We start from the raw sequence: 25,879 nt of genomic DNA, 5'->3' as shown, positions 1-25,879 counted from the left end.
ACTACCGATTTATATTAAAGGATATTTTGAGATAGTGGGCTGACATCACTATTCAGATACTAATGTACTTTCATGAATACAATATTGAGAAAACTCTTCATGTGTTCCATCAACTTTGAGGAATTTCATCAAAACTTAAGTGTACTCGTGTGAGTTGTGGTACATGTGAAGGACATCTGTCACGTGTGCTGTGAGGAAAAATTAAAAACGGCTGCTTTCCTCATTAAAGCTGGCCTTATGTTTTTCTCACATCTGAGGAGTTCGATTTCATTACATTGATGAACTAAATGTTATATACCAGATAACATTTGGATTAGAGAGTAATGTAAAAGCCTTTAAGAGTTAAACTATACATGTAGTTCTCAGTTTCTGGCTTTAAAAATAAAAAAGGTAGTGCCCTGACCAGGCGGCTCAGTTGGTTGGAGCATTGTCCCAGGCACCAAAAGGTTGCGGGTTTGATCCCCAGTTGGGGTGCATGCAGGAGGCAGCCAGTGAATGTTCTCGCTCTCTCTCACGTCCTACCCTCTTCTCTCTAAAATCAATATCCTTGGGTGAGGGTTAAAAAATAAGGAAAGACTGTAGTAAGATTAGGATTAATTAAGCATTAGGAAAATGTACATTTAAAGTCAAAATAAAATACAGTAGAACTATTAAGAAACTTAATGGGTACTGTATGACTACCGTGCATTGTACTCTTGTGTTTTACACATATTTTTATTTATTCTTTTTGATAACCCTGAAATGTGTATTGTTTTTTATTGGAGAGGATTGTAGTGAAATCATACTACTTAAAATTTTCCATGCCCTGGCTGGTGTGGCTCAGTGGATTGAGCACCGGCCTGCGAATCAAAAGGTTGCTGGTTCGATTCCCAGTCGGGGCACATGCCTGGGTTGCAGGCCAAGTCCCCAGTGTGGGGGGCACACGAGAGGCAACCACACATTGAGGTTTCTCTCCTTCTCTTAGAAAAATAAATAAAATAAAATTTTCCTAATATAGAAATACAAAGATACTTTAACCCTGAAAAGGGAATGAAGTCCTACCAACTCATAGCTAGAGGTTTTCAAACTCTTAGGTTTAAGGTTGTTATTACGCCTATTTTGCTGTTCCCATGGTGAACTCTAGGATCAGTTTTTGCATTTTGTAATACTAGACCAAGATACAAGGAAACTATAGTACAGAGAAAACTCTGCTTCTGTAAGATGCTGATTCCCTTGAAGCCTTGGGACACAGGCTTATTATCCTAGGCACCTTAACATTTTTGGCTCTATTATCTAATTCTGCGTCACAAATTACCACATACTTTATTTTATATCTTAACAGTTTTTGTAGGTCAGAAGTCCAGATGGGCTCAGATGGGTCTTCTGCTTAGGGTCTTATGAAGCCAAAATCAGTATTTTGGGAGGGCTGCATTTCTCCTTTGGAGTCTCTGGGGAAGAATTCACTTTCAGGTTCAGGTTGTTGGCTGAATGCAGTTGTTGATCTGAGGTCCCTCTTTCTTTGCTGACTGCCAGTCAGTGCTGGTCCTTGCTCCTGGAAGCTGAAATGCTTCCAATGCTGCCCGGCTCCAGTAATAGCTGGCCAGGTCTCTCCCATGCTTCTAATCTCTGTGGCTACTGCTGCTACCCTGGCTACTGAATCACTGGCTCCAGAGAGAGCAAGTTCTCTGCTCATGTAATTAGAATGGGCCCCCTGGATAACCCAGGTAATAATCTTCCTATTTTAGGGTCTGTACATCTGCAGAGTCCATTTTGCAGTGTAACATAACCTGTTCACAAGTTCCAGGGATTAAGGTGTGGACTTCTCTGGGGTGGGGGGCATTCTACCTACTGCTCTTACATGCACCTGAAAAGTTTGATTTAAAAAGTAGAAAAAAAGTATAAATCCTGGCTTTTCCAGATATTAATGCCACTATTTTGTAAGTACCCAATTTCCATGGTGATTTGATAGTATCATTGATTTTAGCAAACAAACTTGAGTTTTCATGCTGATAGCACTCTTGGAAACATTGTGAAGTTCCTAACCCGCCAGACTTTCTGTAAGTGTGTTAAGCATCAACCCCGCAAAGTGACACAATATAAGAAGGGCAGGATTCTCCGTCTGCACAAGCAAAGCAGCCTTGAGATAGGAAGCAGAGTGGCTATGGTGGGCAGACTAATCCGATTTTCTGCAAAAAGGCTAAAACTACAAAGAAGATTGTGTTGAGGCGTGAATGTGTTGAGCCTAACTGCAGATCTGTGAGAAAGCTGGCTATTACGAGATGCTTGCATTTTGAACTGGGAGGAGAGAAGTAAGGGCCAAGTGATCTAGGCTTCGTATCTTGGTATTTTATGTGACAATAAAATGTTGGTATGTTCACTTAAAAAAAATAACTCATCTTCAACAGTTGGAAACTTGTTCCTTTTTCTTATGGAAGTTATTTAATTTCCACTTCCCTAACAATTTTATTTGTATCCAGTGTATTTTAATGTTTTAAAGTATTTATTGATCCACCTTATCATCTCTGCAACCAATATAAATTAAACTTTTCAAAATTTCTTACCAATTTCCTCTTTGCTTTGTTCTCATGGAGTTCTGTCAGGACCATGCATTTTTGGACAACATTTTGAGAATGAAAGAGGCAATTAGTAAATGAAAGTGGGGGTTTTGTTCTGTCATTACACTGTACAATATCTGAATTGAGAACATTCCTAAACATAGGGCAAAACACCATTCTTAAAGCCATACTTTACTTTAACAAAAATATAAGACAGGAAAAGATGCAAGTCTGAGATTTAGTGGTGCCTTGATTAATGGGGGCTTTAAGACACTTTTATTTTAAATTATCCCTTGTTTTGTTCCGTGGAGGTTTTTACAGCCTGGGGCAATACATTATAATAAGATTTCATCTGGGTGAGAGACGTGGGTTTTTTTTGAAATGTGAAAGAATGGGGACTTAAGGAAAGTAGGCAGATCATTTTTAAGAAAGCAAACATAGGCAGGGTGAAGGTATGGAAATTGATTTTCTTAAAACTTAGCTTGTTCAGATGTCCTGTGGGAAGTCTTAGGTACCTTCAGTCATACATACATCTGTTTGAACACTGCTGCCTTGAGAGACTGTGCCCTTTTGGCCTAGCTCCTGTTCTCCCCTAAGGCCAGAAGCCACCTTCTCTTTTCCAGCCAGGATTACCTTTGAGTACGTTAGACTCTTCTGAGTCCACGGCCCAGAAAATCAGCTCCTTTCTCACACTACCTTTTGGGCCTGTTTCCTGGCACAGTAATCTACCTTTTTTCAGAATCCTTGCCATTAGTTATCCTTCTCCTTATCGACAGGTTAGTTATATCCAAACAGAAGAAATACAAGAAGAATAGAAGAAATAGAAGAAATAGAAGAAGTAGCTAGGATAGGGTGGTAGTAATTTATCTCTGCCTAGAAGATGGGAACTTTCATATTATCCCACAGAGCCACTTGTTTGAACTGCTGCTTCATTTATAGTCCCAGTCTTACATTTATGTAGCTGAATATATCCCGTTTGGGGTCCCTTTCCCTTTAAGAAACAGTCTGTATATAAAACAATTTTGTTTCCAGCTTTGGAATGAGAGTCTTTCCAGCTTCTGGCATTTGCATCAAAGTTTTAAACATATTAAAGCTAGTTCAGCCAACTTTATTTAAGGTAAAGTGCAACCCTTCTTTCCAATAGTCTCTACAATAGGGAAATCTCTGAAGTTCATACATGGCCTAGTGGAGAAGAAAGTGTACTTTTCCTTCATCTTCTTTCTAGGTTAGCTGCCTTTCCCAAATGCATTTGGTAACCAAGCTTTCTGCCAAATTCTTACCCAATCTCACCTTGGCACTCCCATTATTTACATAATGACCCTGTGTAATTCTGTGTTTTATAGACTGCTTATGTGAGTTATCCTCCCAGAGTACAACTATTTTTTCTTTACTCTGACATTGTTATTCTGGTCTTCAGATTTTTCACTTCTGTCACCAGAGGTTGGCCTTGCGTATTGAGAGAAATCCTTTTGAACATTGGTCTTGCTCTTTGGACACTTGGCAGAACTTTCTGCTTCTGAAAGCTCCCCTCAGTAGACTGCTAATGCAGCTGTACGAGGTATCCAACCATCTTCACTTTAGAATGAAATGAGTATGATGATAGAAACAACTAATTGTCCACCAGTATTCATTCTTTTTCCTTATTATACATGCTCCATTTTTTAGCTGAGCATATGGCAAAATAAAGAATATATTTTCCAGCTTTCCTGCTAGATATAGCCATGTGACTTAAGTTCTGGCCTCTGGAATGTAAATAGACGTTTTCTGTGAGGTTTCTGAAAAGCTTCCCTAAAGAGAGGCTGTTGCATATCTCCCCATTCTCCTTCCTGTTGTCTGATCAGCAGATGTATTACTAGACCTTGAGCAGTTATTTTAAACGTGAAGGGGACCCCTCATGTTAAGGTTGGAAAGACAACAAAAGACAATAGAAAGAGCCTGGGCTTCTAGATAACGGTTCTGGACACCTGTGTTTATGTGAGAGAGAGAAACTTACGAATCATTTAAGTCTTTGTCCTTTTGAGTTTGCCGTCACTCACAGCGGAACCTAATTCTAACTGATTCAGGTGTAAAGTCAAGCTGTTTCCAAATAACAAGCACGTAAACTGGGTCCCATGGGTGTTGTGCTGCAGCACTGACACGAGAAACACTGTTAGTTTTCACTAACAGTTTTGGTGCTTGGATTGGGCACTGCCATTTCACCTGTCACCTATGACTACCTCTCCCTTCTATTATCATAGAAAGCTCCATTTTTCTCTTTTCACCAGGATTCTACTGCAGTACTTCCATCCTTGAAACTTACACCTCTAGTAGGTGGCAGTGTGCCTGGGGTTATGGGAGGGCACAGGATAAACATCTTCCTGGAGCGCTGAAGACTTAGGGGGAACCCTAAGTTTTGTATAAAAAAATAAGAGAGTGAAAAGCAAAATTCACATTGTATTTTTTTAGAGATGCATTTTAAAATATAAAATAAAAAACACATTTTTTAAAATGTAGTAAATGGAGTTGAACTGCATGAGGCATTTTCTTTAGATGTCACAGAGTAATGAGTTCACTCTTTTCTGCCTCTCCTTTGCCCCAGGGATACTTGGAAGGAAACCCGAGGGGCACCACTTACTTGATCCGAGCTGAGGGATTTGAGGCAGCAGAGTGAATAAAGCTCATGGCCCACCAGGCAGAAAGGTAAGAGACTTTAAACTTTTTGTGGAAAAGTGGTCTTTTTACTTTGTGATTGTCTCTCAAATATTGTTGAATTCAACAGATGTTTCCAGACAGTAGTCCTCAGAATGCTAGTGTTCTACCATATTGATAGTGTCTAGTTTAAAAAAAATTCTGGGGTTCAGCAAATTTGAAAACGTCATTTTGGAACTACTATGCATAGCAGCACATTATTAGCACACCAAAGACTTCGGTTGAAGTACTTAATTTTGTTTAACTCAGAGGCTCCCAAACTTCTCTGACAAGGGAGCTTTCTATATTAGCAAAGGGTCCTGATATGGAAGTCCCAATTCCAGGATTTTATAAGAATAGTAACAGGAGTTAATCTATGACATATTTTCTATATTTCAAAAATATGCTGGACAAAAAGTATTACCCACTCTAAAGCTGTACAAGCTAACTGAAAGGTCAAATTTACTTGCTTTTGGCTTGAATTATATCAACTAAGTTTAGTACCATTATCATTTCATGCTGATCAGAAACATTAATAGAAAATCATACAATCAAGCATTTACCTTTATTATCTATGTGGCAACCACGGTGTGCCAAAAGATACAAAGATGTCAAAAGATACAAAGTATAATGATTTCTGGTCTCAAGCCATTTATATAATTTGGGGACGTAGCTTCTAAAAATGGAAAGAAAATTCTGATTTAATGAATGTGGCCTGGCATACAGAGTCTTCCAAAGCAGTGTGGTGTGATGATGGACTTTGTCAGATATATCAAGATACACAAGCAAATTGGCCTATGCTGTTGTACCTGAATCTGGAGGTTCAGATCAAAGAAAAACTGTGCAAAAGTACATGTACTCTTAATTTTGACAAAAATTTGGAAGATAAATGTACTGTGTATTTGGAAAAGTAAAAACTTTTCAGCAAATATAAGGTGGTAATACTTGATAATTTTTTCTTACACATTGATACCTAAGTTAAATACTTTTGAATTACTTGTCCAACTTAAATGTTCACGTCTACTGATTTGGTTAGAACTATTTTCCATGAAATGTAAATTCCATGAGGACAGGGACTGTGTGTCTGTATCATTGAACTCTGAAGTCTAGCCCAATTCCTACCTTCCTGCAGCTACTCAATAAATATTTATTGACTGAATGACTGAGTAAATGAGAGATCTGAATTTCAGGGTGGGGGGATAGTGGATGTAGGGATATCAGAGGGGAGTGGTGTTAACTAAAAGATGGATGAGTGAGAAGTGAGGCCAAGAGAGGGAGCTGATTAAAAGCCCACGTAACTACAGCCAAGAGATGAAGAGGTAGCTAAGACTGGGAGGGGGACAGGAGTCAGTCCATGCGAGGGTCTGGAAACAATGTTAAGGTCTTATCCTAAGAGCAGTTTTTCATAAACAGGTTCTTTCCTCTCGTTTTGATTGGCACTGCTTGAATTCAGACCATCATTCTCTTCTCTGAGGTTAGCAGTAGCTTGTACTGGTTTTCTTATGCATTGTGTTGCCCTCTCTAGTCAATCCTCCACACTTCTATTAGTGATCTTACCAGCATGACCCTTTCATTATCTAGTCCACCTGCTTAAAATCTTTTCATTTTTCTTAAAGATTTTATTTATTTTTAGAGAGAGGGGAAGAGAGGAAGAAAGAGAGAGAGAGAGAAACATCAGTGTGTGATTGCCCCTCACGTGCCCCTCACTGAGGACCTGGCCCACAACCCAGCTTGTTCCCTGCCTGGGAATTGAACCAGAGACCCCTTGGTTCAGGCCAGCACTCAGTCCACTGAGCCACACCAGCCAGGGCTCTTTTCATTTTTTTTACAGCAGGGTTAAGCAAACTTTTTCTTTAAAGGGCCAGATAGTAAATATTTTAGGCTTCATTGAGGTCTCTGTTGCTTATTCTTCTTTCCTCCCACCACTCCCCACCCAAACCAATTAAAAATGTGAAAAACTTTCTCAGCTTAGCATTTTGGCATTGGACCCTAGTTTACAACCTCAGAGTGCAGGTGGGATGGGGAGGCAAGGATGGAATTGAAATTCCTGGCCAGGGCTTTAAAGGCCCTTCAAGATGCTTCCCTCTCTGGCCTCACCTCCCTTTCCTTCAACCTTATGTTCTACACCTCAGCCATCAGAGAAGTTCTCAGATCCTTCAGTGTACTCTGCTTTATTGTGCTTTGCACATGGTATCTCCTGTGCCCAAAACATCATCTGTAACTGGCTGATGCCTCTTTAATTGAAAAGACTAAGCTCAGGCGTTGCTTCCTTCAGCAGTCTTCCCAGACCCTCTTTCTAGGGTTGGCCAGGTGCTTGCCTCAGTTAGGGGATAGAAAATCAGATATATTCAGGTTTAAAAAAGAAAAGAAAAAGAAAGGAACCTCATACTCAGGGTTTAGGGGAGACTCTCTCATCACACAATCATAAGCATAGTTAGGCAGCACAGAAACTACATTCCTTCATCGTGGCTGCGTGGTTTCTCGTGTCTGTTTTTCTGTGCCCACTTCATTCTGGCTCTCATTAATTTCTTATCAGTATGAACATGACAGAAAATATCCACCAGTCCTGAGTATGATTTTGAATTGCTGGTACCTCTGTTTGGCTGATTTTTAACTCACATTTTATATTTTTTTTAAAAAAGGTAACTATCCTTTTGGACAAATTGTCTAATATCACCCCTGAGTCTTTATTCAGATACGGAAATTGTTCTACTGTTCTGTTATTCTTAATCTTGCAGCACAGATCATAGTTTTTCTACGCTTTGATATCTCATAACATGAAAGTTATAAACCAGGCACAAGTAGAAAATTGTTCGAGAATCCATATATTTTGTAGTGTTTTTCTCATGTAACTACTGCTAAAAACTACATATTAATTATATAACAATTACATAGTAAACTATTGTAGTGCATATTATTTGCATACAATGTAAACTAAAGGTTTTTTAAGTTTTTAAAATTTTAAATTCCTTTTTTAAATTTTTTAAGTTCAAAATCTTAAAAGCTGCCAGTATGATGTCCCATCATCCCAAATACTTTGTTTCTTACAATAAGACATTCTCTTACAAAACCACTATGCAACCGTGAAAATCAAGAAATTAACACATACTGCCATCTAATTTGCACGTCACATTTAAGTTTTGCCAGTTATTCCAATAATGTCTTTTATATTTACAGCAAAAAGGTTCAGGCTAGCATCTCACATGCAGTTAGTTGCTGTGTCTCATTGGTCTTTTTCAGTCTGAAACAGTTCCTCAGTCTGTCCTTGGTTTTGATGACTTGGACCCTTTCAGAGATTATAGACCAGTTATTTTGAAGGGTTTACCTCAATTTGCGGTTGTATATTTCTTTGTGATTAAGTTAATGTATTTTTGGCATAGCTATCATGTAAGTGATAATATATCCTTATTGCATCCTTTCCAGGCACGCGGTACTGATTTCCCCTATTTCTAGTGTTAATTCAGATCACTTGAGTGAGGTGATGTCTGCTAGGTTTTTATATTATATATTATTGTTGCCTTTAGTAATTAAAATGTATTTATAGGGTGATACTTTGAGAGGATGTAAATATTCTCTCTTGTCAAACTTTCAGTTTATTCTTTTATATCAATATGGATTAATGGAATCCTATTTTATTGAAGATATGATCCATGACTGTCATTATTTATTTTGATTCTCAAACTGGCCTAGATTTGGCCACTTTCTGGCCATATGTAAGTTCTTTACTTTCTGGCTCAAGATATTCAAAGTCCATCATGTACTTCCCCTGCCCCAGCCCTGAAATCAGCTAAATTTTCAAGGAGCCCAAGTTCCTTTTGGTGGGGAATGGTGTCTAGACATCAACATCTGGGTGTTAAGTGGGCTTATTGCTAAAGGGGTATCAGTGTTCCCAGGCCCTCTCAGTGGGCACAGCTAGGGAAATACATGAATCTATCAAAAAATGCATATATATGTACACTTGATTGTCTGTGTCTGTGTATCTATATTGAAAGCCATGAGTTCACATGAATATCTTCAAGTCTCGTCTTATGTAAGGGTTCATTATATGTAATTACCTTCACTCATAGTGTGGACTTACCTTCACCTACCACATCCTTGATATGTTTATCTGTTCTCAATCCCTGTGTATATGTATAATGAATTGCCTGTTGTCACCAGGCCCTCTCCTCCTTAGTGAGTAGATATCCTTCTGCTTGGGCCCTGACATCCTTTGCTGGATGGGGCCAGCCCTGTTCCTTACCTCATGTGGATGCCTCCTCACCCTGCTTGGGCATCGATCCCACATGAGGATACCTTCCCTCTCACACACTTGCCTCGCCCAGCTCAGATTCCCCTCAGGCCCAACCCCATTCCCATGCATGGACACCGTGCTCAGCTTGCCTAGGCTCTGACACTCGGCACTGGGCTGTCCCTCGATGGCCTAAGTTGCCTCTTAGGAACACACCCTTTTTTTCCTGGAGACTTGACTTATATGTTAATTTTACGTTACAAGAAATGGTTTGCCAATTAATTTCTCCCATTTTCTTCTATTCATCTTTCCTTAAAGTTGTTCTTTAACAACTTTAGTTAAATCTAAAGTTATTTTCTCATTGGCATTTTATATTATGTGTGATTTTATTTGATAAAAGGTCAGCTGTATAACCCTACAAGTCCCCAAAAGAGTCTGTGCTTTTTTTTTTAAATGTGGTTCATATAAAATGTTGGTATAATTGGTAGCCATAGAATAGCAAAGCATAATAGTTGATATACTTCAGTAGAGCAAGGCATACCAGTTGGTAGGCACAGTTCATAGAGCAGTTGAAAAGTTCTCATTTCATTTTTTTTTCTTTTGAATATAAATCATGTCACCCTTTGGGACCCACTTTTACAGGTTGAGTAGTTAGGATCAGATCAGGAGCATAGTAAGGTACATGACCAGAAAGTCAAATCATAAGAAAAAGCCTGTGATCTATATTCAAGAAAGAATTTTGGACTGACATTTGATTTTCTAAGAATCAGTAAAAGAAGCAGTTCACAGATAACTACAAAGAACCATTTAATATATATATGAAAAAGTTCCACCTTATTAGTATGTCAAGCTATGCAACCTTAAAATTAGCTTTTTTCACTAATCTTAACAAAAATGTTAAAAAATACTGTCTACTCTTGGTGTGAATTTTGAAAAATGAGGCCTTTTTGTACACTACTTGTGAAGTAGAAATCAATATTATATATTTGAGGACAGTTTAGAGATGTAAATCAAAAGCCTTAAAAATATGCCTTCAAAGCCCAAAACACTCATTTGAAATAATATATGCACCCCTGTGTTCGTCTAAGCATTATTTACAATAGCCACGCTATGGAAGCAACCCAAGTGCCCATCAGTAGGCAAGTGGATAGAAAGTTGTGCTACATGTATACAATGGAATATTACTTAGCAATAAAAAGAATGAAATTTTACCCTTCGTGACATCATGAATGGACCTGGCGGGTATTATGTGAAATAAGTCAGTCAGAAAGACAAATACCATGTGATTTCACTTATATGTGGAATCTAAAGAACAATATAAATGAACAAACAAAACAGAAGCAGACTTATCGGACACAGAGCACAGACTGATGGTTGCCAGAGGGGAGGGAGTTTGGGGGACTGGGTGAAAAAGGTGAAGGGATTGAGAAGTACAAATGGGTAGTTACAAAATAGTCATGGGGGTGTAAAGTACAGCATAGGAAATGTAGTCAATAATACTGTAATAACTATGTATGGTGCCAAGTGGGTGCTGGAAATATAGGGGGAACACTTTGTAAAGTGTATGATTGTCTAACCACTATGCTGTGCACCAGAAACTAATCAAATTATATTGAATGTAAATTGTAATTGGAAAAAAAAACATATGCCTTCACTTTGACAGCGATTTAACATCTATAAATTCATCCTGTGGAAATTATTACAGATACTGCACAAAAATTTGTCCTGAGGGATATTTATTGATGTTAAACATCCACTAATAATGAATTAGTTCTAAATAGATCATATTTTTATGATGGAATACCATATAGCTATTAAAAACAACATCTAATACTTAGTGATACCACTGTTTAGTGATGTGGCAGAATTTGGATGACTATATTTTAAAGAAAGTTATGGTAATATTTTTGCAATTTTTAAAGTTACGTATCTCCGTACATTGATAGGACTGGAATATGTACCCTGGAGTGTTAAACAGTAGTTTGTTCTGAGTGGTGCTATTCTGGGTGACTTCTATTTTTGCTATATTTTTCTGGGAGCAAATTTAAAGTTATTTATAACATTGTAGCTCAGTAGGTGTGATTAGTTCAGGAAATAACAATGCCCTTTTGAACCCTATTTATATCTTTAGCTTTTAGGGGTTTTTAGTAATTATATAAGATTGATTATTTATGTGGGATACCTGTTAGTGGAACTTGCTCTGGCTATGTTTAACAAACAAAATGCAAAGTATACCTTTAACAAAGTTTGAGGTTCCAAAATAAAATATCTTATAACAATGAAATACAGCTGATTTCTTTTAAATACTGCCTAGAACTCTCCTGTGTATTCTTTTTAACAGTGATTTTCCCACCATTATAAGTAGTGGGTGCTTGCCAGAGATAGTGGTATGGTATATTAACAGTTCTCTGTCTGCAGTCATTGACCTCCTCAACAATTTCTAGTTGAACAAAAGCCTCCCTTCCAGGCTTTCCTATGAGCATATTTCCAACCTTGCTGTAAAAGGGAGATAAGCCTGGATTTAGAGGCTTGAGATTCAGTTAGATTAACAAAGAGATGTCCCAAAGATGAATCCACTTTGAGATATAAGCTTATATTTATAGCTACCTCAGCAAGGTATTAGAAAAATAGCAATATGAAATGGGAATTTTAATTGGTTGGCCAGGAACTAGGCTGACAGGTAGGTAAGGACCTTCTTTTATAGAGAAAGGGGACAGTTGTGGTAGGGGAGGAGTGGGAAAGATGAGAGAGAAGGGTACCAAGAGTTAAATCTATCAGAAAGCATTTCTAAAACTATCGGATTGGTCTCTGTACTACCTCTGTATTCTCATAGTATTTTATCTCATTCTTTCCAAAGGAATTGAAATGATAATAGATTTCTGTATTCCTCTTTCTTTTGCTACACTGAAAGTTCTCAAGCGCAAGTGCTGCTTGTTTTCCAGTTGTCCCCTCTACCTGCGCCATGAAAAATCTTTGTGCTTTGGCATGTATTTGGTGTTTAAATGCTTCTGAAACTTAACTAAGTTAAAATATTGCTTTGGTTTTTCGATATTTATTTGACTTGTCCATGTCATACAGCTGTTTATTCATTCCTTAATATTTCGTGAGTAAATGTTATGAGCTAGGCACTGTTTTAGGTAGTTAACCGAAAGATAAGTTCTTTGCCCTCATTGAGCCCACATTCTATGATAATGACAGAAGCATAACTTTTATAGGTTTCCTTTGGATTATTCTAGTGTTCTTTTCCCTCTTTTCACAAACAGCATGATAAAGGTGAATGTGAATGAAGAAATGGAATCTTTCTAGACACAAGTTTTGCCCAGGGCCAGGGAGAAATCTTTCTTCTCCCTATCTGCTACACCACATCACTCGGGACTCCAGGCCTCAGAACTGCAGCTAGTTTTTACACACTTCCTACGAGAACTGTCCACCGTTTCTGAGCCAAGACATTCTTGATACCACAATTATAAGCAAAATTATCAAAAACAAAATCTTTTTGACTGTGCCATGGGCTTATTTGAATAAGCATATATACTCTTTACACCATTAGATGGGGTTTCAGTGAATGTAAGGTGAAACAATATTAGCAGAGTTTTAAAAATGGGCCACTAACCTAGGTAGTTTCAGTATGTTACTTGTCCTTAAGCTAGTGTAAAGTAAGTTATAAAGTTATGGAAGAGAGAGCTACTTATATAGATGAATACATTATGGGACAAATAGATTTTGATGAATAAGTCTGAGGACTTGACCACCATGGACTACAGTTTCAAAAACTTAAAAGCCTTCTGAATAGATGTTTTGAAATACCAGCTCTCATCTTTCTCATCAGCCTTCAGAAGTCAGGCTTTTCACCCTCTTAATGGCTGCTCTTCCACCATAGTCATAAAGGCCAAAATAATTTTATTTCCTCTTTTACCCTCTTTGTGGTGCAGTCCTATGTATTAATATATACATTTCATAGAATTTATATAAAATTATATACTTTATATATAAGTTTTATATATTTTTTATAAATGCTCATATTTCTATTTTTAAATTTATATAAATGGCATTTACATGGTGTTTATGTTTAAGAAGCAGTACTCTATTATAGTACTCTATTAGCAGTACTCTATAGTGACTGGATTTTTGGATGACAGTAATGTTACAGAGAGTCATTATTTGAGTGTTGTTTTTTTCCAATGTGTTTAAACAAATGTTTCAAAATTAGCCCTGACCACCATGGCTCAGTGGGTTGGGCGTCCTGGGCAGATTCAATTCCTCAGGACACATGCCTGGGTTGCAGGCCAGGCCCTTGACTGGGGACGTGTGAGAGGCAACTGATGGATGTTTCTCTCACACATAGATATTTTGCTCCTTCTCTTTTTCCCTCTCTTCCCTGCTCTCTAAAAATAAATAAATAAAATCTTTAAAAAAAAGATTTCAGAGACATTGAAATTAAGAACATTGTAACAATAGCCAGAGGGGAGTGGGGAGGGGACAGTGGGGAGAGGGGATTACAGGAACTACTATAAATGACACAAGGACAAAATCAAGGATGAGGGTATAGGTGGGGGAGGGAAGTGGGACTGGCTGGGGTGGGGTGGGGTGGAGGGATGGGGAGAAAATGCAGACAATTGTAACTGAATAAAAATAAATGAATTTTTTTAAAAAGGGTTTCAGAACTATTAACAGTGGGGAACAACTTTCTATTTCAGTATCCTTGCCATGAGAAAAAGGACGTGATAAGTTGTTCACCTTATGAAATTCAAGTTACATGTGAACTCTGCCAGGTATGTATGCAATATTTGATATTTTTACCATTTTCAGTATTTTAGAGTAAAAAATTTAATAGGTTGTTTCTAGATAAGTATTTTAATAAGTTTTTTTCCATGAATATGAAAAAATATTCTAAATGTTCCTTTAGTCATTTCACTTGAACATATTGATGGCTCTGAAAATTCGTACCAAAAAAACAATGCTCTAAACATTTCCCGTATTTGTTTGGCCACATACCTTTTTTCTGTAATAGCTGTTGCCATCCTTATTGGAAATGCTCACAAGTTCTGGCCAAGATGGAGGTGTAGGTAGAAACCTTTCGCTTCCTTGCACAACCAAAAGGAGGATAACAACCAATCTAAAATCAATAAACAACCAGAAGGATCAGAAAATGGAACTCCACAGAATTAAAGAAACAGTCAAACAGGACAGCCAGACCTGTAAGGCAGTGGACAGAGAGAAACCGCAGGGAGGCAGCTGACCCTGCAAGCGGGGCTAGCCAGGCAAGGTGGTAGGCTGAGCAGGAGGGGCCAACTTAAGGGGAAACTGAGACTCAGAGTGGGCTGTGGGCTACAGCGGTTGCTGCAGTGGGAGAAATTCCCAATCTCACATGAGAGAGTTCATTGAAAAGTGGCCTAGAGATGAGCAGAGGAGCTGCACTGTTCCCTCTCTGGCCCTTCCCCCACAAACAGCATGGCAGCGCGGCAAGGAGGGTTGCCCCGCCTCCTTACAACTTAAATGGAGCACCAGACAACAAAATAGGGCCCAAATGAAAGAACAGAGCAAAAACCTGAGAAAGAGAGCTAAGCGATGAGGAGATAGCCAACTATCTGATGGAGAATTTAAAGCCCTGATAATCAAAATGCTCACAGAACTGATTGAGCTTTGTTGAAAAATGCAAAAACAAATGAAAGATACCCAAAATGAAATAAAGCAAAATATTCAGGGAACCAACAGTGATGGGAAGGAAACCAGAACTCAAATCAATGATTTGGAACTAAAGGAAGAAATAAACATCCAATTGGAACAAAATGAAGAAAAAAGAATTCAAAAAAGTGAAGAGAGAGTCTTATAAACCTCTGGGACAACCTGAAATGTTCCAATATCCCAATCATAGGGGTGCCAGAAGGAGAAGAACAGCAGCAAGAAATTGAAAACTTATTTGAAAAAATAATGAAGGAGAACTTCCCCAATCTGGCAAAGGAAATAGACTTTCAGGAAGCCCAGAGAGTCCCAACGAAGTTGGACCCAAAGACGAACACACCAAGGCACGTCATCATTAAGTTACCCAAGATTAAAGACAAAGAGAATCTTAAAAGCAACAAGAGGAAAGAAAAGAGTTACCTACAAAGGACTGCCCATAAGGCTATCCGCTGATTTCTCAAAAGAAACCTTGCAGGCAAGACGCAGCTGGAAAGGAGTATTTTAAATCATGAAAGATAAGGACCTACATCCAAGATTACTCTATCCAGCAAAGCCACCATTTAGAATGGAAGGACAGATAAAGTACTTCCCAGATAAGGTCAAGTTAAAGGGGTTCATCATCACCAAGCCATTATCATATGAAATGCTAAAGGGACTTATCTAAGAAAAAGATCAAAAATATGAACAGTAAAATGACAACAAATTCACAACTACCAACAAATGAGCCTAAAAAAATAAAAGAAAAACAGCGAAAACAAAAACTAAGCAAACAACTAGAACAGGAACAGAATCAGAGAAATGGACATCACATGGAGGGCTTTCAGTAGGAAGGGGGAAGGGAGGAATGGGGGAAAAGGTACAGGGAAGAAGAAGCAAAATTGGTAGGCAGAAAATAGATGGGGAGAGGTCAAAAATGGTATGGGAAACAGAGAACTCAAAGAAGGTACATTGTACAACCCACGGACATGAACTAAGTGGCAGGGAATGCTGGATGGTTGGGGGGCTTGCAGGGTAGAGGGGGGGATAAAGGAGAAAATTGGGAAAACTTATTAGCATAATCAATAAAATACACTTTTTTTAAAAAAAGGAAATGCTTTAGGAAACATTGCTCTGAAAAGTTAAGCTAGTGTTGACAAAGAATTTTTAGTTGAGTCAAATACAGTTGATATACATAATTCCTATTAAAAACAAAAATAAAATAAATACCTACGAGTTGATAAAAGGAATAATTGAGAACTTAAATAGAAAAGTAGGAAAATAATCTTGACTTAAAAATGTCTTTTTGTAGTTGTGTTGTTCAAATCAGTGTCCAAAAAGGTCACCGTATTAAATTAAACCTCTTTTAACCTAAAGCACTTCCCCCTACTTTGTTCCTTATGCTATTTATTTGTTGAAGAGACCAGGTTTTTTGTCCTACAGAATTTAGCTAAGTGCAGCCTGGTGGTGTTGTTTAACATGTTTTTCTGTCGCCTGTATTTCCTGTAGTTGGATATACAGAGGCTTGATTACATTCAAGTTTGACATTTTTTTCCCCAAGTATACTTCACGTGTTTTCTATTGCATCATATCAAGAAACATGTAATGTCTTTTTGTGCCACTTCTAGTGATGTTAATTTGAGACTGACCGGTAAGTTTAGGTCAGTCTCAATCCAACCGTTATAAAGCTCCCAATCCAACCATTATAAAGCTCCCATCGCTTTCTCTCCTAATGGTTTTATCAGACTTGATCCATTGTCTATATCCATTATTTTATTGAAGGTCAAAGTGGTGATTTTCTAACAATAGGATTTCATTCTTTCTGCCTTTTACTATTTAACAGGAAAGATTTAGCCTGATAGACCAGGAATCCTACCCTTTTTTTCTATAGCAAAAAATTTGCATGCTACACACGTTTGTCTACTCAAAATAGAAGATAACATTAAAATGTCAGTAAAAGTGTATTATTTCACAGTCAGGTAGGAAAAGTAATACACTTAGTGAAAATAAAAAATACTACATTTTGCCCTGACCAGTGTGGCTTAATTGGTTGGGTGTAATCTGCAAAGCGAAAGGTGGTGGATTCAGTTCCTGGTCAGGACACATGCCTGGCTTGTGGGTTTTGCCCCCAGTCAGGGCACACACTTAAGAGGCAACTGATCGATACTTCTCTCATTCTCTTTCTCCCTCTCTTTCCCTCTCTCTAAAAATAAATATTTTTTAAAAATACATTACATTTTAAATTATTCTTTCTTCAAAAATCTGTATGGTAAAACATTTAGCCATCTCTTAATGTTTTATTACAGGCAATACAAGGACCTGTGGAATATGAGTGATGACAAACCCTTTCTATGCACTGCCCCTGGATGTGGCCAGGTAATAAATAGATTACTTCAAACTATTTTTCGTATCTATATTTGTTAAGGCACTAATAACAGCCATTAAAAGGATTCCCTTACAATGTTTTGTACAATTTTGGAGCTAAATGAAAACAACCCAGAAAAACTAGGGTAAGAAATTCTTCTTCCTCAGTAGCATTATCTGAGTTTTAAAAAATTCAATCTAATATGGAAAAGAAGTTGTCTTATAATGGAGAGATGGAAAACCTGGACAAAATCCAGTGTTTAAAAGTATTTTCATTTGGCCATTATTGGTTGAAAATCACTGTAAACTGCCTAATTGGAAATTAGATGTACATTACTTTATATGAAAATTATTTTATTTGCTAAACTCTTATGAAATTAGCTAATATTCACCTGAGAGCATTACTAATGTATTAATGTTCTTAAGTCTAACATCTTTAATACAGAGCATGTGTGGATGCATTTTCAGAAAATAATACTTCAGTGTTGTTTCAGAAAATAATATTTCAGTGTTTTGTAACAGGCTATTAAATTATTAATTTATTGCTATTATAATTATTCTCATCTTAAAATAACTATAGACACTAAAGAATTAAAGAATAAATATAATGTGTAGTGAAATTACAGAGTACTTAAATATACAAATTATACATCAAAAATAAGCATTAAAGTGTTTCATTCTGGTAAATCACATTTACTCCTTGAATTTGGTACAGAGTTCAGTGGAAAGGGAGGTGGTGTCACTGAAATCGCCCATTTTGCTGGAGCGGGTCGAAGAGACACAACCCTTGCCATCCCCTGGGTCACTGGGAACACATGCGGCTTTAGAGCCAGCCTCGGACAGTGAGCGGTTTTGCTCTGCTGTTGAGGAATTATTCTTAGAAACTAGTCTCCAGCAAACTCCTAGTTCCTTTTTCTATTCTCTTAAAATAGTAAGAATTATTTGTTATTTTCTGATTGACTCTTTTACTAATACACATGCCATTTTTTAATAAAAAGTATTACATTTAAATTTGCTTAAATTCAACAGAACAAAAAGAAACCTATTGTGGACTATAAGAATATATGTGTGTATGTATTTTATAAGAGATTGTTTTTTAAAAGATCTCTCTAATGAAAAAAGGAAAACATTAAGAAGTTAGAATCGGTTCGTATACTCCCTGTTGTGAAAGGATTTAACACTCATACTTCCTTTTACCTCTTCTTTTCCATCTCTTGGTGTCTGATAATTATTCTTTTTTTTGCATTGTCAGGGTTTGTAACACCTTCATTCTAGTAACCTGTAATTCCCATGTTTGCTTAATTTTACTTCCATACTTAAATAGTATAGATAGAGAAGTAGGAGAAGAACTAAGCTTTGAGGAAGTCTGTATTTAGAAGTCAGAAAGAAGGGGAGGAATAGCATAGGACGCTGAGAAGCAGCAGACAATGAAGAAAATTATGTCCTGGAAGTCCAATAGAAGTGTTTAAAAGTGTACAAACAATGTAGTCACATAGTTGATAGGAAAAGGTGAGTATTCACTATTTACTATTGGATTTAGAAATATGATTATTAGGTGTGATTATTCAGGAAACGGCAGTGACAACAATGTGATTATAGTAGGTTGAAGAGAAAATGGGGAGAACCAGAAATGAAGGACACATTACAGGACAGCTCTTCTTAATTTTTTTAAAATTCTCACCCAAGGATATGGTTTTCGATTTTAGGGGGAGAGAGAAACATCGAAGAGAGAGAAACATCAATGAGAGTAAGAAATATCTATCTGCTGCCTCCACCATGTGCCCTGATCAGGCATCAAACCTGCAGCCCTTTGGTGTATGGAACAACGCTCCAACCAACTGAGCCACTGAGCCAGGGCAAGACAGCTGTTAGAGTTTAGCTTGAAGGGAACAAAAAATATGGGTGGAGTAGGATTGAAGATGTAGCTTGTTTGTTTTGCATTTTATAGTAGGAATATCACAGCATATTTGACACTGTGGAGAGAGTGACTGATGTAGGATTGGAGTCTTAAGTAGATAAAAAGATAGGATCTGATGCTCTAGTGGAGGGACTGGCCTTAAATAAGACCATGGCCAATTATTCCATAGTACTTGAGAGTAAAAAGGGAGAGGGGTGGAGGTTTGGAATGCTCAAATAGAGAAAAGAAAGCATACAGACATATTTCCTTCAGTATAGTCACCATAAAAAAAAAAAAAAAAAAAACCTACATTTCTCTTTATTCCAAAGAAATTACCTTTAGAAGCTATGGCAAACTGTTTTAAATAGCCTTAGGAGTGGCAAATTTTTAGCCCGTTTTGTACTTAGGATGCTGGCTTAGACAAAGACTCAATCTAACAATAGCTTGAACAGTTTGGGTTGGGTTTGTTGTTGTTGTTGTTGTTGTTGTTTTTTACATAACAGCCTAGAAGTAGCAGTTCCAGGGCAGGTTGACTACCATCCTCAACATGTGAGTTCCGTTTTTAGGTCCAAGATGGATGTTCCAGCTCCTGCTGTCAAGTTCATATTTAGCCATGAGGGAGGGAGAGGGGGAAGCAGAGCACCACATACACACTTGCCATTTTATGAGCATTAACTGGAAGTAATGCATATAATTTTCATTTATTCCTTTTGATGAGAACTTGAATCACATGGCTATCTTATTGCTAAGGAAACTAGAAAATGTAGTCTTGGCTCTGGGCAGCCAGGTTCTCAACTAAAATTGGGAAGTTCTTGATGAAGAAAAAATTTTGAGTAATGAGAGACTGAGAGACAACTGGCTGTCCTTGTCATCGTTTTCAGGCATGATTTTGAATTTGAGGACCTAGCAATAAGTCATTTGGAGCCTGAATTTGGTTAAGCTGGGTACAGAATTCCTCACTTAATGTTGTCAATAGGTTCTGCAGCTTTGTGAAACGGTATGAAATTTTATTATAGGCAAAAACCAAAGGTTATCCAAGCACCTGCTGTAATGTGTTTGAAGTTTAAAACAAAGTTACCAAAGTCCGGAATTCAGTTATCAGTAATGTATCAGTGTTGGTTTCTTCCCTTTGAGAAATGGAGCACAGTAAGGTAAGATGAGAACAATAGTGGGAGCTGAAAGGGGGTCCGGGTGTGCAGGAACTCTCTGTACTATCTTTGCAACCTTTCTGTAAATTTTTAAAAGTTTTCCAAAATAAAAAGTTTATTCAGTAATAGTAACAACAAAAACTCTACCCCAGAAACACACACACAAGTTATCTATGAACCACAGAATAGAGCTTTCAAATATTAAGTGTTATACCATGTCTATTATTTATCTGTGCCCCAACTTGTTTCAAAAAGTATTTGAGAATTTAAAGGTTCCTATAAGAGTTATAATAATAAAAACAATAACTTTTTTTGACTTAGCTAGTCACTATGCTAAGAAGCGTGTGTTGTGGATTATGTCACTTAATGCTTGCAGTACCCTATGAAGTGGGTGCTACTGGCCTTATTTTACAGGTGACCAATTGAATGTAAACATTTAAGAATTTCTGTTGGGTCACAGAACTAGCAAGTATTAGAAATAAATTGGTACCCAAGCCCAGTCTTGTGTTCTGTCTCTAAATAGAATGTTCAGACTTCAAGGTATATTTGAATATAGGCCTTTGTATTTGTTGTCTTTCAATTAACATAAAGTTTTTATTTCTTATTAATAAAAGTTTCACAGAAAATGTTGACAGGCTTAAACAGGGCAAAACAAAATCCAGAGAGGACTCTGTTAACATTTGGAGCATTTCATGAGTCCTTCTTCTCTTTTATTTTTAAAATAAAATTGGGAGAGGGAAGGGGATTATAGGGGAAAAGGGTGAAGGGCTTGTAGGAAATATTATAAAGGACACATGGACAATAACAAGGGGGAATGGAAACAGGGGAGGGAGGTAGGGACGACTGGGGTGGTGGGGAGGGGTGGGGGGAAAAGGCAGAAAACTACTTGAACAACAATAAAAAATGTTAAAATAAAAATAATAAAAAATAAAAACAAAATTGGGACTCTACTGCACTTACATAGTTTTGTATTCTATTTGTATGTAGATTACATTATATGTATCATAAGTATTTTTTGTGTTAATTTAAAACATGGTCTGAGAGAACCAAGATGGCAGCGTAGGTAGACACACTGCGCCTCCTCACACAACCAGAACTGACAGAAAATGGAACGGCAAGGAAGTCCGACACCAAGTAGATAAAAAAGAAACATATATCCAGACCAGTAGGAGGGGCGGAGAGGACTTGAGTGGCCGTGGCGGGACTGAGACTGGCGGAGTATGGGACGAACAGGGCAGGCAGTCTGACCACTAGCACACCCTGCAGCCCCACATTCGCGCAGATAAACGGAGAGGGCCGGACTCAGAGTGGCAGAGAACAGGGCAGGCAGAGCGGGGAGTAGCACCCTGTGGCCCCACATTCAAGCACTGATAAACCAGGACAAACGGTGGGGAGCGAAGCAGGCCATGCAACCCAGGGCTCCAGCTCAGGGAAATAAAGCCTCAAACCTCTGATTGAAAATACCTGTGGGGGTTGGGGCAGCAGCAGGAGAGACTCCCAGCCTCACAGGAGAGGTTGTTGGAGAGACCCACAGGGGCCTAGAGTGTGCACAAGCCCACCCACTCAGGAACCACCACCAGAGGGGCCCAATTTGATTGTGGGTAGCAGAGGGAGTGGCTGAAATCCGGTGGAGAGTGGAGCGGGGGCCATTGCTCCCTCTCCGCCCCTCCCCCACATACAGCGTCACAGCACAGGGACCAGCGTTATCCTGCCCCGGGAACACCTAAGGCTCCGCCCCTTTAAGTAACAGACGCACCAAGACAAAAAAAAAAAAATGACAGAACACTTCAAAGCTCCAGAAAAAATACAACTAAGCAAGGAAGAGATAGCCAACCTATCGGATGCACAGTTCAAAACACTGATTATTAAGACACTCACAGAATTGGTTGAATTTGTTCGAAAACTAGATGAAAAAACGAAGCCTATGCCAAGAGAAACAAAGGAAAATGTACAGGGAACCAATAGTGATGCAAAGGATACTGGGACTCAAATCAATGGTGTGGACCAGAAGGAAGAAACATCCAACCAGAAAAGAATGAAGCAACAATAATTCAGAAAAATGAGGAGAGGCTTAGGAACCTCCAGGACATCTTGAATCGTTCCACCATCCGAATTATAGGGGTGCCAGAAGGAGAAGAGGAAGAACAAAAAATTGAAAACTTATTTGAACAAATAATGAAGGAGAAAGGCTTCCCCAGTCTGGCAAAGGAAATAGACTTCCAGGAAGTCCAGGAAGTTCAGAGAGTCCCAAAGAAGCTGGACCCAAGGAGGAACACACCAAGGCACATCATAATTACATTACCCAAGATGAAAGATAAGGAGAGAATCTTAGAAGCAGCCAGAGAAAAGGACACAGTTACCTACAAAGGAGTTCCCATAAGACTGTCAGCTGATTTCTCCAAAGAGACCTTACAGGCAAGAAGGGACTGGCAAGAAGTATTCCAAGTCATGAAAGGCAAGGGCCTACATCCAAGATTACTGTATCCAGCAAAGCTATCATTTAGAATGGAAGGGAAGATAAATTGCTTCTCAGATAAGGTCAAGTTCAAGGAGTTCATCATCACCAAGCCATTATTATATGAAATGTTAAAGGGAATTACCTAAGAAAAAGAAGATAAAAATATGAACAGTAAAAATGACAGCAAACTCACAGTTATAAACAACCACACCTAAAACCAAAACAAAAGCAAACTAAGCAAACAACTAGAACAGAAACAGAACCACAGAAATGGAGATCACATGGAGGGTTATCAACAGGGGAGTGGGAGGGGGGGAGAGAGGGGAAAGGTACAGAGAATAAATAGCATAAATGATAGGTGGAAAATAGACAGGGGGAGGGTAAGAATAGTGTAGGAAATGTAGAAGCCAAAGAACTTATAAGTATGACCCATGGACATGAACTATAGGGGGGGAATGTGGGAGGGAGGGGGTGGGCAGGATGGAGTTGAGTGAAGGGGTGGAAATGGGACAACTGTAATAGCATAATCAATAAATATATCAAAAAAAACACATTGCACTAATTGTAACACTATAATAATACTGTGTTATATCGTACAACCAATAAGCTTAAATAGATTTTAATTGAAAATTTTAAAAAAAAGAAAACATGGTCCTATTTTATATTAAGAGTTGATGTGTCCTGTTCTGTTACCAGAGCATGTCCCATAGTTTATTTACCCATTTCTCTATTAGGGCTTTGATAATTTTATAATTTATATAATTTTATAATTAATTTCATTATATAATGTCATATACAAATTATTAATATAGAATATAGCACATTATAATTTACATATCATTGTATAATTCTTCTATTATAAGCAATAGTGTGCTGAATACCCTATATAACCTTTTATATGCATCTCTAATTTCTCAAAATATAATTTTAAAAATAGAATTACTTGGTCAAAATGTATACACAATTTTGAGGTTCTTCATACATTTTGCCATATTTTTAAAAGCTAAACCAATTTTTTATTTGAATAGTTGATTTAAGCACTCGTTTCATCATGAACACTCCAGTTTGGGGTATTATTATTTTTGGGGGGGGGTGGCTGTGTTTGTTCACTAAGGGATTTAAAATAATCTTGATGTTGTAATAATATCTTAACTGTTGCTGATCAAAACAGTAATCTGGCTAATGTCAGCATCATCTATTTGTTAAATCTTGCTGAGAACAGAAATGGAATAGTCTCTCTTTGGTTCAAATAGTATTTCCTAGGAAATCAAAACTTCTAAGACTTGATTTTAGAAGTGATGGTAGTGCAGATTATTTTTTGCCTCAAGTAAATAATGACTTGATTCCAAATTTGAATTTTAGCTTTAACATACTTAGTAGACTTAAATTTAAAATTTCAAATAGATTTTTCTCCTTTTAGCTGATTTTAGAGAGAAACTCTGGTTGTCGTCCCACTGATTTACACATTCGTTGGTTGACTCTTGCACGTGCCCTGACTGGGGATCGAATCCAGAATCTTGGCGTATCAGGATGATACTTTAGCCAACTAAGCTACCTGACCAGAGCCTCAAATAGATTTTTAAATTTAAATATATTTTGTTGATAATATCATTTTAGAGAAAGAGACCTGTAGAAATCAATGAAAGCATTTTAACTATTAACTGTTGCTGTTAAATCTTTTTTTTTAAAACGCCTCAGTCACTATTAGGTATTTCACAGAACAAATTCTGTTAATTTCACTTGTTTTTAAGTGGTGTTCCACTGATTTTGTCCAACGAGACATAGTGGGATAATTTAGTGAAAGATTTATGGAACATTGGAAGTCCTCTATTGTATTGATGATAATTTTTCTTTTGGTGACATTTTCATTGAAAATAATTTTTTGCCCTGGCTGGTGTGGCTCAGTGATTGAGTGCCAGCCTGCGAGCCCAAGGGTCACTGGTTCAGTTCCAGTTCGGACACACGCCTGGGTTGTGGGTCTGGTCCCCTGTTGGGGGCATGCAAGAAGCAACCAACTGATGTATCTCTCACACATTGCTGTTTCTCTCCCTTGTTCTCCCTCTCTTCTTCTCTCTCTAAAAGTAAATAAAATCTTTTTAAAAACTTTTTTTGGTAGAGTTTTATACATTATAAACTGTTTTATGAAGGAATTAAAGATTCATTTTATTTAGTCTATAAAGTTTCAGTGGAGGGGGGTGTGTGTGTTGGTATGTGTTAATCAGTAACATCCTGATGTTGCATAGATCCTTCAACTGGTATTGTCCTGATGGCTTTATAACTTAGTTGAACCTATTTACCTGTTAAATCGGAATTAAAAATCTATACCAGGTGTATGAATTAAATGCAGAATGACTAATTTCTTAGGAAGTTAATGCTAATGTGTTCAAACCTTGGAATTACAGATTTCTCAGATATCAGAGCTTATATCAATCTATTATAGAAGCATCTGATTCATATCCCTCCAACCTGTTACCTTTCCTCTTTTTAACCTTTTAAGAGAGATGATTATCTTGTTCTACCTTTCTTGACTGCCTTTCAAATTGTTTATTCAGCTATATGCTTGAAGTCTTGTTAATGCAATACTGTGCACATTTCACATTGGATTTGTGCTCTCAATAAGTTATTACTAGCAGTATCACTATCATTTTCTTCAAAACTCATTTTTAGAATAAACTTTTTATTTTGGCTGGGACAGCAATTCAAATAGATTTTGCAAAAGTAGGCTTGCAGTTATAAGGCAAATAGTAGAATAATTAATAATTAAATAATAATACAAGAATAAACTTTCACATACTCAAAACTCTAAGCCTACTTTCGCCCACTCCTGTACATATCTTTTCTTGATGACTGCCTTTTGACAAGGTTGCGTTTTGCCACTGTCTTTAACTTTCTTGTTAAAGGCAAGTAAGTTTTCTTACATGACAA

The 25,879-nt window shown here is 37.6% G+C and overlaps 1 protein-coding gene across 3 annotated transcripts in view; it reads left to right on the top strand.

The window, feature by feature from the left end:
- Window positions 1-25,879, top strand: part of ATF2 (activating transcription factor 2) — an 82,823-nt gene that overhangs the window by 7,035 nt on the left and 49,909 nt on the right. For all 3 annotated transcript variants that reach the window (XM_045196260.3, XM_024561460.3, XM_024561458.4), the window contains exons 2-4: window positions 5,113-5,213; window positions 14,127-14,201; window positions 17,394-17,463. In XM_045196260.3, coding sequence (XP_045052195.1) covers window positions 14,170-14,201; window positions 17,394-17,463 — 102 coding nt within the window. In that variant the 5' untranslated portion in view covers window positions 5,113-5,213; window positions 14,127-14,169. The remainder of the gene's footprint in view (window positions 1-5,112; window positions 5,214-14,126; window positions 14,202-17,393; window positions 17,464-25,879) is intronic.

Source organism: Desmodus rotundus, chromosome 2 (assembly GCF_022682495.2).
Source record: "Desmodus rotundus isolate HL8 chromosome 2, HLdesRot8A.1, whole genome shotgun sequence".
NCBI lineage: Eukaryota > Metazoa > Chordata > Mammalia > Chiroptera > Phyllostomidae > Desmodus > Desmodus rotundus.
The sequence above is the reverse complement of the archived record's forward strand: the minus strand, read 5'-3'. Positions and strand labels throughout refer to the sequence as shown.